This window comes from Anopheles moucheti, chromosome 2, assembly GCF_943734755.1.
Source record: "Anopheles moucheti chromosome 2, idAnoMoucSN_F20_07, whole genome shotgun sequence".
Taxonomy (NCBI): domain Eukaryota; kingdom Metazoa; phylum Arthropoda; class Insecta; order Diptera; family Culicidae; genus Anopheles; species Anopheles moucheti.
The window spans coordinates 53,788,048-53,805,164 of record NC_069140.1 but is presented as its reverse complement, the minus strand read 5'-3'; the positions used below and the strand labels follow the sequence as shown (position 1 = coordinate 53,805,164).

The following is a 17,117-nucleotide window of genomic DNA, read 5'->3' as shown; positions in this document are numbered from 1 at the left end:
GCAATGCAATCGGCACCGCCAAGATGAACCTTCGCTTCTGCGTACTTGCTAGATGCAAATTGCTTTTAGTTATGACAATATTTGCCCTCATTAAGAATTATGCCGTACTTGAGGAAAAGATATTTTCCCCCGTGTGCTTCCACTACCTGCTTTGGCCACAATTATCGGTGTCTCGGGCGATGTTTTGTTGTTGCGTAAATAGATGGTTCGCCTCTGCCGCCTTTTGACATTAGCGTAATTAACAGCGCAGCGAAAGTTTCATCCTTTTCGCACTGGTGAAAGCCATTCCATTGAATGCCATCAGCTGGTGCAGTTATTGTGCTGAATGCATTACGGTTATGCACTGCACTACTACTGGTGCTTGGCTACTGTATTTGCACAATGGGTAAAAGCTGCCGCTTTATGAACTTTTTTCAAATCTGTCCCATTCTTGGGGTGGTCGTAAATGTAGAGCTTGAAATTTCGCTCCATTAATTGTGGTTCGGTCCTATGCAAGCGTGTGGATGCATCGTGAGAAAGGGTGAGACTGTAAACAAACCACCAGGAACGAATTTGCCGTTGTGAAGCAATACGGCATTGCGGGATGCGAAGGTTTAGTAGATGCTTCACGATAGTAAGAACCACCTCCAGTACTGCCGTTCCAGTACCGCTGCTAAATAAGCTGCTTCCGACGCTGCTTCGGAAAAGCTCTCGAAGGTGTCGGAGTTCACCGGCGTTGGGATATAGCCCGAACCGAGCGAACACATCCGCAGTGAGTCGAACAGTATCACTAAAGTTCGATGCTATTGTTGTGTTGGTGTTTTCTGAGTGGTAAGATTGGTGTAACGTGCTGTAGTAAGCGGCAAACATTTGGACAAAACAGTAAACCGTCATCCGGTTCTAGTGGTGCTCCATATAATTTGATGGCACTCGCGTTTGGCAACGATTCATTTCGCCGCCTTGTTTGACCTCCGTTCGTTTCCACTACCGGACACTAGTTGGAGACAGCAATAAAAAAGCATAAAACATTGTGAGTGTGACTGTTTATTACTGCCATTATCACTATCGCAAGGATGTTTCGGGCCAGTAGTTGTATGTGTGTGCCAGCCGTTGTTTCAGCCAGAACCATTACCCGCCTGGGATGGAATGGTTTTGCACGCTGCCGCTGCTGTGGTGACCTTCGACTGTGCCCCGTATATTTCATCCGATCTCTATGGCACCATTCTAGCAGATTGTGTCAGAATTTCTTTCACGCCGAACGATTTATCTCTCTCTTTCAATGATGTACGATATTCGCATGTGTATCCAAATTCGTATAATTCGCAATGTCCACTAAAAAGGATGTGGATCAAACAATGAAAGGATGAGTTACTGTTGTATGTAAAAAAACGAAAAAAAAATGTAGCCAAACTAAGATTTCAGTTCACGACACTTTATTTTCGTGTATTTCCGACCAGTTGCAAAATCTGTCTGTTTTTGCCAGGAAGCGCGAGTCGTTTTTCTCCCGATTAGCGCTCATGCTCCCTCTCCCGAAAACACTCATACTCTCTCCACATGTTTATACCTGTCAAAGGATTTGACATCTATCGTAGAATCCAAAGTGGGTAAAGAGACTAGGTAGGCTCATCCCTAACGATTTGACAACCGCGCTATGAAAAAAAAGTAGAAATGGTTTGACAGTTCGCGGTACGGTCGCTTGAGAGTGTGTGTGTGTGTGTGTGTTATCGTTCTGAATGATATTGCGTGCAGAGAGTATATTTTCAGTGTTGTTCAAATTCAAGAATTGTACCAAATCGTGTGCCCGTACCTTTCCGTCGTCAATGTAGAACGGTCACCGAGCTATCTGTGAAAGTTTAACCACAATAGAAAATACCTCATCGAATTTTCCGCAGACCAATCGGCACTGGATATCTACGAGTATCAAGGCTGTGCGAAGGCCAGCGAGCTGTTCAGCAACTTGACTTCTAGCTGGTTTTAGATAACGAGCCCGCACATCGCGGCGTCATACGTAAAAAGTTTTACGATCCTGGAGGACCACGAAACGCATATGAACCGTGTTGGCAACCTGTTTGGTAACGACGGACATTACGTGATTGTGTGATCTATTTCGTTTATACCGGAAAAAACCGTCCCACTTTTACGAGCTGCTCTCAATACGACTGATTAGGACCTATGCCAATCAGTTTTCGGTCTTAAATTACTTCGAAGTTGGCTGCCCGTTGATCACACACGGCTCAGGAAGCTGGACACCTTTATTGAACTGAAAAATAAACTCGCAAAGAGTAGGGAAGGAGCAGAATACTGTTGATTATAAATCTCTCAACTTTTTGGGAAACAGAAATTATCGATTCAAATTTGCAGGAAGAGCTTCAGGCAACACAATCAAAACAAAAACAACTGTGCACGGATACCGTAACGCGAAACGTCAAATGGGTATTTAAAAATGGCCTGCTGAAAAGAGCTATTAGCCCACCTAGTCTCTTTACCCACTTTGGTAGAATCAATGGAAAGAACCAAGGTCTGTGTAGGATAGAGGTCGAGTATTATAGAGCAATTTGACAAGTAGCCAAAAGTTCGTTACACGTGATTTGACGTTTCGACGCTCTTTTCCATTCAAATGTTTTGTGTGTAGTTGTGTTGATTAATCGGGATATAGTAAACAAGTAGGCTAGACGCAAGGAATCTTACACGGGCGACCAAACGTCAAATGAAATCCAAAATGGCGAACCTCTATCTTGGCTTTGATTTTACCCCTTTCCTACACAGACCTTGGGAAAGAACAATAACATTTTATCCCAAATGTACATTTCCACAAAAAGCGAATCTTGTTTCATCACTAGCAGCTTCGACGAGTGCTTCACGGACACTGTTCACGCTATATCGGTAACATTTACACAACACCGTGTACTAGGAAAGGGAGGAGTTTTATGCCTGAATGTCGCACGATGTCCGTTAGCCGTTGTCGTAGGACCTACATCGGTCATATAATTATGGTGTCTTTTATTATCGCACAAGCGTTGTCTGGCGCTGTTGCACCATAAATACGGAAACACCCTGAACATGTTGCCCGCCCGGTGCTCGGTTCCACTTTGCATGATGGCCATTCACGCACACTCGCACAGCGGTACAAAACATGCAGCATTGTTGCTCCGAACACACACACTCAATCACGCGTAAAGTAGTAAGCGTCAAGAGCTAAAGTGGCAGGGATTATCGTTGTCCAAACGCCAACACGAACGATCCTTTCATCCGTTTGCTGCCCCAAAACGCGGAAAGCGCTGGTTGGTGACGGACACGATCACATTATCAGCTTCAGTCGGTATTATTATCGCTGTCAGCTCCCTCCCCATTGTCGGTCAAGAGCAACGGAAAAGTGGTTGTACTTTTGCCATCCCGTGTCGTCGTGCAGTTCGTGCAAAAGTGGTCGAACGCTGTAGGAAAACGAACATCTCGCACCCATTGTTTTGCCGTATGCGCTACATTTATGGTTCGCCAGGTCTCTCATACGCGTTTGTTCGCTTCTCACGCACATTTGCCTTTTATGATTTGTGTCCCGTTTTATTTTATTGCGCTTGATGTGCGCACTTGTCGCGCAAGGGAGCGCGTAGTATAGCAATGGTTGGAAAATTCACATCAACACGTGTTTCCAGCCAAATTTCAATGACTCTCTTGCTGCTGTGACACCCGGAGGGAGTTGTTCCTGGTTTACCACCGACGGACGTTGACTCGCATGCCAATCCATCGCCATCCCGTGCGTCATCCTTGGGTGCGTTCCATCTATAAATGATTCCTCGGACGATTTTGCGCGAGGTGAAGGCTCTCATAACTGGAAAAAAAAGATCATAACAATTTCTCTGCACCTCCACTACCGGTGCATGTTTTTCTCCACCGGTGCACGATCAAATTCATCAATATTTATGAACAAGGCCGTTTGTGTCGGTCGAGAAATGAATTTTGCAACATTTGTTGCTCCCTCGTTTCCGACAGCGCGCACACACACACGCGCGCGTTAGAGCGCACAGGGTGGTTCAGTTGCTTTATGTGCGTTGTGCTTTTGTTCTCACGAAATAAAATGTTGAATCTATTGTTTCATCCGCATGTCGCAGAATGATTACACACGAATAAAAGAGCACACGAATTTCGTGCGCACCGCACGCTTGCATGGGAATTGCTACGGCACTGAATTTGCATGGGAATTTTATGCACTTTTTGCTTCGACAGTGGTAGTGGAGCTGGTACCACTGGCTACGGAACGCTATAAAACATAACTTGTTGTTTATCCATTTTGCATTTCGGTTTCGGTTTTATTTCCTCGAGGCACATAACTCCCAGTGCAGCGTTTACAACGATTGCTCGGAAGCACTCGGTGCCATAAATCATTGCACATGCACAAGGGTGGGGAGGGGGTTGGGAATGCAAAAATATACGACTCCGCTCATCATGGTTCATGTGCGCTTTTCACACATTATGCCATTTTCCGACGCCGTTCCCATTCATGAGCGATTTCGATTTACCGGGTAATGATTATCGCATGATGCTGAATGGACGAACAACAACACACAAAAAATCTGACTCCCGCTCATGTGATTTCTTTGCTGGCATTTCGTTTATTAATCCATATTCATTTCAATCCTTGGCTGGGTACTTCTTTCGCTCCAAAACCAGGCTTAGCACACCTGATACACTCCGACGCCAGGCTTAGCACGAAGCAGCTGCGATCGATGGAACGTTATTGATTCTTAAAAATAATTCGCTAAATCAATTCAACAATTTCGAGTATTCGAGGAAACGGTGACAAATGATCGCGCCCAAAATGCTTTTCCTTCGTTTCATTTATAGATCTTCCGGCGAAGCATTATCGATAAATTGAGTTCCCAGTGCTGTTTTCGCTGCCTAGGTAACGAGTGTTTTTCCTCTGTGTATACCGAAGCACCAGAGTGGCATCAGAAGACGCATTTTCGCACACACACAAAAAAAGCACTATGATTAATTTCTTCCGAGAATCCGTCAACGACCCCGGGGGAGAAAAAAGCTTCCAAAAGCGTACAGTCCCACACAACAACAACAACAGCAGCAGCACATTGGAGCGTGTTCCGTTCATTGGGCTTGCCGGCTCCTTCCTGTTGAGCATCCCGTCGGATGGACAAATTTTCACGAAAATATTGACGGCACAGCACGTACCGAGCACAAATCTAGATTACGGACAGTCGTCAAGCCGCTTACGACACCCGCCTTCGACAAAGCCCTCCGAGAAAAAAAAAACTCGCAAAAAACAACGCCAGAAGAAAAGAAACAGAGTAACCGATTTTGTCGCGGCTGTGACCTTTTTGGAGTCAGTTCTATTTCACCTTTACCTTTTATTTTGTTTTTTTTGTTTGCTGTCGCGATATTTCACCGCACAATAAAAGAACACAAACAAAAGTGAATATTTCACTTCCACATACCTTCTTGACCAGTGCAATCCCTCCCATGCGCTGCCCGTTTGATTCACTTCCCACGGGAAAATCAGCTCTGAGCGGAGTAGGTAGGGGGCTATTCAACTGGAGGAATCCCAGCGCAAAACAACCCGCCCCGGAAGGACACTCGGAGAACACGTGTTTTGAATAAATCAACGTCTTGTTTCGTTCGTGGGAACTGGCGCGTCACACACCGCACCCCACACACAATGTCAAGCCGGACCTTTTGCCACCCACCCACACAGCACCCAACCAAATAAAGAAATGTAAATGGTACGTCCTTCTGGTTCCGGGCTCTCGTGCGGCCCACAACCGGCCCCGGTTTTCGACGGTGTCACCGAAATGAAGGCGAGCATGAAAAACGATGCTTAAAGGTGTTTGGTGTTCCCCGGTTGGAGGGTGGTGGGGGGGTGATTTTTATCATGAAATAATAAAATAAATTCTCACCCATGCTGCTGCTGCTGCTGCTGCTGGTGGTTCCTTCGACCGAGAGAACCAAGGATAATAAATGGGCAGGCAATGGAATATTCACCAAAGCTTGGCGTTATTTATCCGCGGGCGGATAACTCCCTTTATGAGTATCAATTTGACTCACTTTTCGGCCAATCAGTTAGCTTGCTTCGATGGTTTGGAAATTGTGGGGTTTGTAACGTTTAAAAACCCCAAACCTCTGGTGGTCAAAGCCAAAGCTCTTTCTCTAAAAACCCTCAACTATGTTTCTGGCATTTGTACCGACACCGGGAAGGGAGATCACTTCCACTACCAAATTAATGTCCACAGTAGCCCCCCCACAGAGTCCGCTTAATAACAACATGAGCCTGCGTGCGTCGGGTATCCTTCCGACCCAATCGTGCCGGGTAATATCGACGTAAATTAGTTTAATGGATTTCTGACAGCCCTCTTTAGGGAGCGATGGAGGGCGAGGATTTTCGGATCACAGGTGTATGAGCCCACTGGGAGCGCCATTAACTATTCATCTCAATTTAGAAACCGAACGGGTTCCGGGTTGTCCCTCCCCACAACACGGCTTTTTCAACGTTGTGTACGCAGCGGGAGCTCCTGGCGAGCTGAAGTAGTTGAGTAACGGGAGCCAACCAGTGATGATGCGTTCGTCCGGTACTAAAGAAATGTAGTAAAATTTAGGATAAGTACGGAAAGCTTTTAACCGTATTTATAGGAAACGAATTTTCTACCCCAACGAACATGCTAACATCCATCTTCGTCCTTTCGGTGTCTTGGTCCTTGCCTTTTACCATAAACTTCGGTCGTGTTTGAGGTTTTGGTGCCAGCCATATCCGATGAGTGATGTTTTGTCATTCCAGGCACTAACACTTACCCAAAAACCCTTAATTGTCTTGCCGGAGCCCCTAATTTAACCTTGCTCTGTCTTCTGGCATACTTTCAGTTCCGCCGAGCGTCCGAGCCATCCCACCCACCGGCCAGGTGACGGCACGCAAAGGCGGTGCCGTAACGCTCGAATGCAAAGCATCCGGTAATCCGGTACCATCCATCTACTGGACAAAACGCGTAAGTAAAACAAAAAAAAAAGACCAACTTGAAGTGCAGGTCGGCAAGTCGGCCGAATACTAACGCCACGGGATATTCCGTCATATATCCTTCTCTTTCACCTTCCAGCAGAGTGGAACGGGCAAATCGGCTGCCAAGATCGGCGAAGGACCCGTCCTCTCGCTAGAACGTGTCGAACGTCAGCAGGCCGGTGTGTACCAGTGCACCGCGGACAACAGCGTCGGAGATCCGGTCACCGTGGACATGCGGCTCGATGTGTTGTGTAAGTGTTTGCTAACGATGCGAGTCTCGCGCGCGCATTGCCGCTCCACGGCCACATATCCGCTCGCCTCGCCTCTGGAGCATAATTTGAAATTATATGACCTTAGCAACATTATTCTACCCGACCTACAGCCACGGTTCAGGGAATCAGCAGCATAAATCAGTCCACCAGAAGGCCATCCATGGAGTTTGTTGCTTTTTAGAGATTTCGTTTCGCGAAAACTTCTTTGCAGACCGAATCAGCGAGCAGTGCCGGAAGCAGGTGGCATAGAAGCGGGGAGGGCGGGTTTAATAACCATCTTAAGCTGAAATAAAGTATCACATTATTATTTTGGCATTTTTGTTCGTTCTGCTACCACGGCTGCAGTTTGTGCCTGGTACGGGTGCTGCTGGGAAACGGCTGCGAGAGTTTCTTCCGCGATGCAGACATTTCCAACGCGGTGGGGTCACGATAATGCCCGTCCAATGTGTTGCGATTATGTGGTGGTTAGCCGTACGGGAGGGGGATGGTGGACGCCACGGAAGCGGAAACTGGGACGTATACATTAAAATATATTATGCTCAGTATTTTTTCCGGCCGTGCTCCATGCACCACCATGCTTCATGCTATTTCACCATTCGGTTAGGACGGGCTAGTTCAGGGAATGGAAGCAAAAAAGCCACGATCGGACATATAATTGGATGTACGATTCCGCCTGCTGGGTGAAACCTCCCTCCCACATGGTGCACATTCCTCGAATGCTCGTCTATTTTCCTCGCAAGAGTAGAAGTGCATCGTGTTCATAATAGTGTTTTATTTGTAGAATGTTGGGCCACAGTAGCAAAAGATGGACAATTTTAATAAAATTTTTATCTGAATCAGTCACTTTTTTTATAGAAACTAAGTTTTAAAAAGACTTTCAAAGTTTCAATATTTTGAAAAGGAAGCGAAAGAGAGAAACCTCATTTCCGTGCGATTTAATATCCTTTGGGTGTTAACACTTTGTAAGTTATGACTCAATTGATTTTCTTTCGGTAAAAAGGAGATCCCTTTGAGGTTCATACAGGTGTATGCCTAATTCACTCGGATTACACACGCGAGATGAGCGATTATCGAGTTTTTTTATTCCTCTTTTAAGTCCTTTTTTGATTCTTCCTTTCTTGGTTAACAATTGGCTCGCTCAGCAACATACTCTCATGGAGTTATTGAAGTATATATATTTTTCGGTTTACTGCCTGTCTACCTATTGTGCAAATCTACAAATACTAACCACTTGTTGATGTTACTACGAGATTAGATTGTTTATACTTATTTTACCCTGACTTCATTTCGCTCTCGTATGTTATCCTCTGCTTCGAATTAGCTATCTTTCTATTTTCTTTTCGCTTTCTCCTTTTCTTCTCACTCTATTTATTCTGTTTTGTGAATTGTCCATTTCCTCTTCTATTTGTTTCCTTCCTTTTCGTTTTTCCGGTTTAGTTGTACTCGCTGGTTCCTACAGTTTTCTTCATTTCTTCTTTTCGTTGTAGGATTTAGTTTAGGGCCACTTTAGTTTTATTTTTTTTATACACCATTGTACAGCCCGCAAGGCAAACAATTTGATTAAACAAATAAAAATAATAAATAGCGGCGCCGGTCTTCACACGAACGGACCGGACCAAAATCCTATCCCGACCGATCCCCCGTACGCAGTATTTGACCATCCAGCTACGAGTAAATAAAAACACAAAATTGGCAAGGTTTTTGTGCCGATAAAAAAGTAAAAGAATCTATATTATTTGTTTAAACATAGTATATATTCTGTGTTTAATATATAAAAGTCTTTTTCTGTGCGTTTGGAATAATTTTTCACTTTCTGTTATAATTCCATTAACGAGGTACCCAGTGGCTCTAGCTAACTGTAGAATAAATGCACTCACATGTTACGGCTAGCGTGGCAGTCTGTAAATATGACTTTACGCCTTCTGCTTCGGTACCGCTGCGCCCGAGGGTTCATTACGTACATCTGGGTATATTCAAATGAAATCCTCCATGTACATGTTGGTCTGCAGCGCGGAGAGCAACCATCATTCTAATTAAGTTCATACGTACCACTGTATCATGCATTGTTGAGCTGATTGGCAGTCAGCTTTGCATCATTCTGCCCCCTTCCATTCGCGTGCAATGCATTGTGTGATAAAATGTTTGAGCTTATTAGCAGCAAAGAGCAAAAGTTCAAATATTTCATCATTTTTAGGATTCAAGTCCTCACCGCGTGCGCTACTTCGGGGCACAGGAACACAACGCACTTGTGCAAACACTCGAAAGCAAAACCCCAATACGCCGTGCGTACAATTCGTCACGGTCGGTGGTTCGACAAACATTCCTTCCGGCGTAAGTGTGCTCCAATCTGATCCAATCCCCCACGGGAGAGTGGTTTGCCGATCGGTGAGTTGTGCATAAAATCAGAGAACCGAGCAGACCTGACGCACGCCACTGGCACCTTAAATCAAACAATTTAACGTTCGGCTGGTCCACCGTTCGATGATGGCCATGCAGCCCGCAAACAGCGCGAATGCACCGCGATAGTCGCGTGCAGTTATGTGCCAACCGGACCGGTTACCTAGAATGCGCTAATTAAATTTACCACGTCGATACGATGAAACCCCCGGGCCAGTACTGATCGGATTAGACAATCGACTCGCGCCAATCGGTGGCGGAGGTATAAAATATGCAACTTCAATGCCAGTCCCAGGAGTTGGAGCTGCAACGTGCGTAGGCAAATGTGCGGGCACGTTGGATGAGTTCCCTTCGTTGAAACTTCCGTACTTGACCAACCGGCCAGGTAATCCTACCGTTGCATCCTACCAGCAGAGTGTGAAATTTAATTTTTCATCCATACCCATTCACATCCGCTCGGTGGTGGCTTGCGGCAGCTTCCGGTCGCTTGCTGCGTAGCATTTGCTAGATCTGACAGTTCAATTTCGACTCGGTGGATGCATATCATTTATTCATCTAGCATGCAGTGCCAAGCAGTGCCAAGGTATCCGTAAACATCATTGCCTCCTTTTCGCTCGTTGCACAAGGGTTAAGGGGGGCTGTTCCTTCTGTGCTGTTTGCTGAGAATCGTTGGGAAATAATCAGCTTCCCTTCGATCGGGCATTAATGAATCGCACAACGATGTGTGGGTGTGTGTGTGTGAGAGAGTGGGCGTTCCTCCCTGCAGGGAAAGTCAATCCCAGACGAGAAAACACAATGCAAACAATCACTGAGCAATTGAACCCCAAGGAATAATTTGCCAAGCATCGCCTATCAAGCAATAAGGGCTTCGGGCCCGATTGTTTCGCAACAGTGAACCGATCGATGGTGAATAAATTACCCTGAGAAGTAAGGTTAAAAAGGTTTTAATCAGAATAGCAACAAGATTTATTCCAAAACCGGGGCTACATATTTTGATTTGTTTTAGAATAACTGATTAAATCATTTTAATACGGTAACGAATTAATGAATCTGTTGACCTTAGAGTTGTCAACCAATTTCACACAAGTAACGTTTTGACGTATACAATTAACGGTTTTCGCAGGTAAACAATACTTTCTACACATTTATATTCTAGCAAATCTTTGAAAATTGGAACGATAAAAAAATATAGAACTATAATGCAATATTATTTACATTTTTTGTATATCACACATATTATAATATAAAAAAGAAACAAGTAATAGGAAATGCGTTGTATTACAATCCATTGTTTACACTTTCGCTAATTCAGGATAATCATTGTCTTAATACGTTTAATTTTATGTAATGTATTTATTTACATTTTTTTAATTTATTCTAGACTTTTTGTTGCTTGTGCGTATCTCAAATCTATTTCATTCATTCATTATGTTGTTCTATGTTATGATTAAACTAACGGTCCATTTCAAATTTTAAATCGATTGAATTTGATTCGAAAATAAGCGCAAGAAGAAGAAGAGAAACGTCATTCTCCATAAAAAATGCTGGTTGCCAACTTACGTAGTAAAGTTTAAAACAAATCAAAATAAAATCCTTCTGCTTGTTGAAAATTACAATTTATGCACCAAAAAATCGGATATAAAAAGTTGGGAGACTACAGAAATTTTCAGGTCACTACATGCAATGAATCAAAAGTAATTGCAGTTTAAAGTTAAAAAAAGTAGTATCCGGTTGCCTACTTGAAGGTTAAGAGCAACGGTTTGATTGAATTTAGCCGCAGCGATACGTCAGGTTGCGCTAGGTGACACTCGCAGCTAGTAAGGGATCGTGTTCGGTTTCCGATTATCCGAGAACGATCGAGCACAAAAACACTTGGAGAGACTACTTCTCAACTAAAACTCCGCTCACTCCGCTCCGAACTATCAAACTAACGCTAACGCTAAACGCATGACGGATACATGAAAATATAGTTTTGTGCTAAAAGAAACAGTTCGTGGTCGCCTATTTGTTGGGATAGTGGTTGCTGGACGCAACAAACCGATTGATTTTTAAACGGACATAATCCTACATGATTGATATTTCGATAATATTGTTTGAACCCACCACCGGTAATATCGGGAAGAATCGGAAAATGAAAACACAATTTGCATAACGCACCACATTATTTTAAGCTCGGTATTGACGGTTAACAATCATTCAATATGACGCAAACCTTCGTACACCCCGCTAGGTGACCTCGATGGTGGTTGATTCAATCGAAATATGTATAAATAAAATCGATTTTAACCATTACCACACATACGCACAAACGGCATGCGCCACGTTCGCATTAAATCATTGCTTTTTACATACAACACATGTGAATGATTTAGTCCGACTTGACCAGCCCTGGTATGATTCCACTTGATCCCGTAAATAGCGGTGAACAACTGGGCTTTGCCACGGGAATACCGCGAGGTTCATTTTTCAACAATGCGACCCCCTTGCCCTTACCATATAGTACGGTAGTATTTTTTTTTTTGTTCCTTCATATAAGCTGTAATAATCTTTTCGTTCAATCTATCATTTGAAAAGCATTTAAATGAAACAACTGACGAGCAGAGGGTATAATGATGTATTTAATAAAATATTATTCAACACAATGCAGTTCCCCGTTTGTGCAGCTCAAAATAGTGCGTTACCGTAGCGTACTTTACCGAAAGCGCCGAACGGGATGCGAACGGAACCGGCAGGGAAGGAGACACCATTTTCTCCACCTTTTCACTTCCGTTTTGATTGCCGTGGAAAAAGCATTTTTTTTTTTGTGTTGATCGATCGCTACGTCGCCGCGTCCATCACCGAAATAGCTCTTGATTAAAATCAGTATTTTTATTGGTCAGCCAATCTCATCTGTTACTCTGCTGCACTTCACTGCACCATACGTTACCGTAACCGAGGTGGAACATGAAAAGCTGATTGATTTTAATGTTGCCCTTTTTCCACCGTGCTGGCCATCAACGCACACTGACCCCCGTTTGGACGTTTCCCATTCCTATTTCATTTCAGATCCGCCCGATATCAGCGTGGAAAAATCGTGGATTCATTCCGGCGAGGGTTTTGAGGCGCAGCTCGAGTGTATCGTACACGCTGATCCCCAACCAACGGTAAGTTCCTCTTTAACCGAACGGAGAAAGTTGCCTGGAGACGAGTTGATAAAAGTAAACCTTTCAACAGCCGGTGTGTATGTGTGTGTGTGTGAGTGTGTGCGTGTGTGTATGTGTGACGCTCCATTCCTTTTCGTCTCCGCATTTCATCCCCGCTCCAGAGTGGTGAACGGTGGCCGTTTAATGAAATAAGTCACGTAGCATTTATCAAATTAGAGTTACGTTCTGGCAAAACCGATCCGGGCTGGTGGCAGGCCAGTCACAGCGTTCGGTAGGTGAAATCCGAGGGCAACAAGTGAGTTTAAATTCGTTACGTCTATACGTCATGCGTTCACACACGCTCGTGCCATGCTCGTTCCCATCTTTCTTCCACCGTAAGAAAGTACGAGAGCGAAAGCATTAATCATCAAAAAAATGGTTGGCCACACACTGCTAGCTTTCGCTAGAGAAAAGATTGAAAGTGCCCAATAATCGTCGAAAATCGTAAGTGGGTTTAAGGGTTAAGAGTGGAAAATTCATTGAAATTCATCGCACTCTCAACTTCAATTCGAAGCTCGTCTGCTCGTTTACGTTCTTTCCTTCTCGCTTCCACTCAACGCTACATGCAATCACATTGCTTTTTATGCACCACCGTTCTATGGGAGTAGTTTTCAACTCTTGATGGAGACGCATGGTTTTCCATGGAGACGCATGGTCACTCATGTGCTCCAGGTGTGCAACCGTTCTGTCGTCACTTTGTTGCCATACCCACTAGGCACACACACATACACACACACACACACACACACACACACACACACACACACACACACACACACACACACACACACACACACACACACACACACACACACACACACACACACACACACACACAATTGCCTCTTAGCAGATGAAACAAAATTGGAAACCAATAACATGTTTTTGGCCGTGCCATAGCACACGCTTCGACCATTACGCTTGCCTGTATCCATCCTACCCGTATCGCCAACCAAGGAAGGTCTTATCGTGCAAGAAGTTGGGTGGAAAAATCGAATCGAACGCAAGACTGCAATAAGCTTCCTTAGCGGCATTTGGGGACAAAACTCTTTTCCCGCAAACCTTGCCGCTTTCTTACCTGCTGCCTAATGTTGCTGACGTGACGAAACAGCCTACCGATCATGGTGATACAGCGCACACAAATGCAAGTCCCTCCGTTCCCAGCAAGAATGGAATGAAAATGAAGCACTTTATTGCGACGATGAAAGCAAGTGGCTCGACTTGGCACCTGGACGAAACGAAGCGTAACGGAATAGGCTCAGTTTTGTAGTTTAGTCATGTGCTAGTTCCCTATCACAGCACCGCTACTGCGATAGAGTCAAAATAAAAACACACGCCCCGTTTTCTATGCTGCCAGTCCTTTTCCGGACGCAGTGGTGTAATCAAACTAGATCCTCTTGAGGCGGTTCAATCGGCCACAACATAACGGCAAACGAGACGGTTCACTCGGTTCATGACGAGAGCCTCACGAAAGTGATCGTCGGAAAAAGGGGTAGTCCAGGGGGAGGGAACCATGCAATGCAAAAGTGGTTGGTGTGAAAATTGACTCCTATCATGCCACGCTCCGGTTGGCCCTTGATGGATACCAACGCCAGTGTATAGTTTTATTTTCTAGCTTTTTCTTCCTGTGGACACGTTTGAACGTCTTACATATACATCAACGGGTTTTCCCCAACCGGATTGAAAATCGCCATCATTTCAAATGATATGGGAACCAACACCGAGTGAACTAAGGAGCTGTGGTCGTAGCGTAAAGGTTGCTTGGATGGTAAACTTTCCCTAGTAATTCAATTTCAGAAGACGATCTTTCAGCAACACGTTTCCTCTCTTCCTATCTTGCTCTCTTTCTTTTTGTTTTTCGCTCCCTTTCTCGTTTCTCTGTAAATAACACTCACAGCCTACTTCACCCGTCCAGCAGGATCAATTCAATAGAGGCACCACTCAATCGTATTGAAAAACACAGGCTCGTGCACACAAATGCTCAGCATTTTCACTGCAAAACCGATCTGTTTTTTTGGTGCAACTACCCCGAACGAAGATTCGAATGATTGGCCATCGAAATTCGATTCATGCTTCGTAATCGCAAACCGTTGGTTTGTGTGGGCGTCGGATTTCGGCGAAGCGTCCTTTGGGGGCATGTGGAAATGAAGGGAAAAAGAGGGGGGGGGGGAACATACATCAATGCAAAGATAACATAACTTTCCAGCATACCAACTTTGCAATTCCATTAAACTAGGGGTAGCAAATTGAATTTTAATTTCTCGCTACAAGCACAAGTTCAAGTTGTAGCCCCCCCGATCCTAGATGTGGATTTCCGGATAAATGGTTGCCCGACCAAAAGCCTTTGCATGTCAAAACTGTTGACGTTGCACTTGAAACGGTTGCTTCTTGCCATGGCCGTGGTCCGGTGACGGGTTGGTACCGTCCATTAGCAAAATCAAATCTGCATGCGCTTCCAAATCTTCTTCTCGATTTATTGGTATTAATGCTGCTGAAATAGTACATATTTGCATATGGTAAGGAACCTGTGGATCTTTTTTCATTAAATCGTTCGATCGGAAGTTCCATGGACATGGAACAGTCGTTCCTATAAAACATTGAATAATGCTTGCTCAAAATTTGCCGTACGTTTTGCCGCAAACTACTTTACGTATTTAAATCGGATACGCGCTGTCAACCATTTATTTCTATGCCTTTCTTATGTTAGCTGCATCATTCTTCCCTCTAAACAAATCAAATGTGTAAAAAAATCAACTAAACCTATCCATATAATCAAAATATACCAAATACGCATCCGGCATCAATGGACTAACAACGGAAGATAAATGCCCTGAAGGAACAGCTGACCGACGCGTAAATATCAGTATTTCATCGAAAACAAAGAAATGCTCTCGATTGCATGAAAAACTTTCCGAGATCTATCTTGCATCCACCCTCGAGCATTGATCGATCGTAAAAGTTTTCTGAAAACATCCGCACCGAAAGGCCACCGACAAGAAAAACACACACAAACACAGCGTGTTCATCAACTGCCTGCTTCAATCGATCAAAAATACTAACCAGACAAGCAGCCCAACAGATTGAACATGCGGTCAGATGCTTTTCAATTCGTTAAATGGTGCACCGCCAAATTTATGGTGCTTTTAGTTTGCCACGAAATTGCAACTCCAGGCCAGTGTGATCCCGTTTTTTTTTCATCAAATTAATTAACGCAAAAAAAAGGATACTTCCTCAACCAACAGTCAGCGTGTTCTGATGCGCCCGCGTGTGCGTGTGCTTGGTGTATAGGCTTATGTGGCTGCTAAGTGCTTTGCACCCGTACGCTGTCCATATTTTCTGCTGAGTGGGTTCAATTTTCTAATTGGTTCTTTCGTTTGCCGTACCCCATGGACGCCCAAGCACCCTTGTCATCAATTCCACCCTTGACTGGAGCACCCTCGGCCCAAGTACTGGGTGGGGGTGACTCTCCTGGAAGGGTTTGTTCGTGGATACCCAGTTAGGCCACAATATACAAGTACTTTCCACCGAGCCTCGTGCAACAGGAGGCTGCACCATGCATGTAATCATAGGCCCACTTCAATCGCAACGACTTGTCCTTCAATGCTAGCTGCAGGAAAATGCGGTAAGGTCTACTCCCGCACTAGTTCTTGCACCAGCAGACTGGCGTTGGAACAAAGTGAACAACTTCCTCTTGCTCTTGCATTTTTTTTTTTATTTACGAAAGGGCCCCTCGCGATGTTTGTTCGACGGGAGAGTAAAGTGTAATTAAAATTCATAACAGAGTAATATTGATGCTACTGAAGCTTCGACAGCGGTTCCAACGAACCGCTACACTCCTCACGGTATAGTTTGCGATTCTAGCTTTCGCTCACATTTTTTTCTGTTCCGTACATCAATACAGAACATTCCATTGCACAAGGAAGTGAAGTCACGCTGGATCGCACCAAGACCAACTTTTGCTTTGTTTGGATAAATTAATTTCATAATCCCCAATAAACCAAAGGCAGTGCCCGGGGGGAGGGTCAGGACTGTGTCATTACGCTGACGTCTGCCAATAGAGATGACCGCACAATGGCCGCCGCTCGTCTGCGTCCATCTAAGCACGTAAAATTCATCGTAAGCCATTTCCATCCAGTTCATCATCGGCCCCGCAATGAAGTCGCAGCATGTCGCTCCAATCTCCGATAGGCCGGAAGGAAGGAAGCTTTCCTTGTCTGGGTCGCTGGGTGTTGCTATTACGGCTGCTGATGAGTTGCTGATAATGATGATGTGCGATAGAGCGGCTTACGAGGC

At 44.6% G+C, this 17,117-nt stretch overlaps 1 protein-coding gene across 1 annotated transcript in view; it reads left to right on the top strand.

Annotated features, from left to right (window-relative positions):
* Window positions 1-17,117, top strand: part of LOC128299486 (protein amalgam) — a 198,420-nt gene that overhangs the window by 165,505 nt on the left and 15,798 nt on the right. The window contains exons 4-6 of the mRNA XM_053035470.1: window positions 6,841-6,962; window positions 7,071-7,224; window positions 12,688-12,785. Coding sequence (XP_052891430.1) covers window positions 6,841-6,962; window positions 7,071-7,224; window positions 12,688-12,785 — 374 coding nt within the window. The remainder of the gene's footprint in view (window positions 1-6,840; window positions 6,963-7,070; window positions 7,225-12,687; window positions 12,786-17,117) is intronic.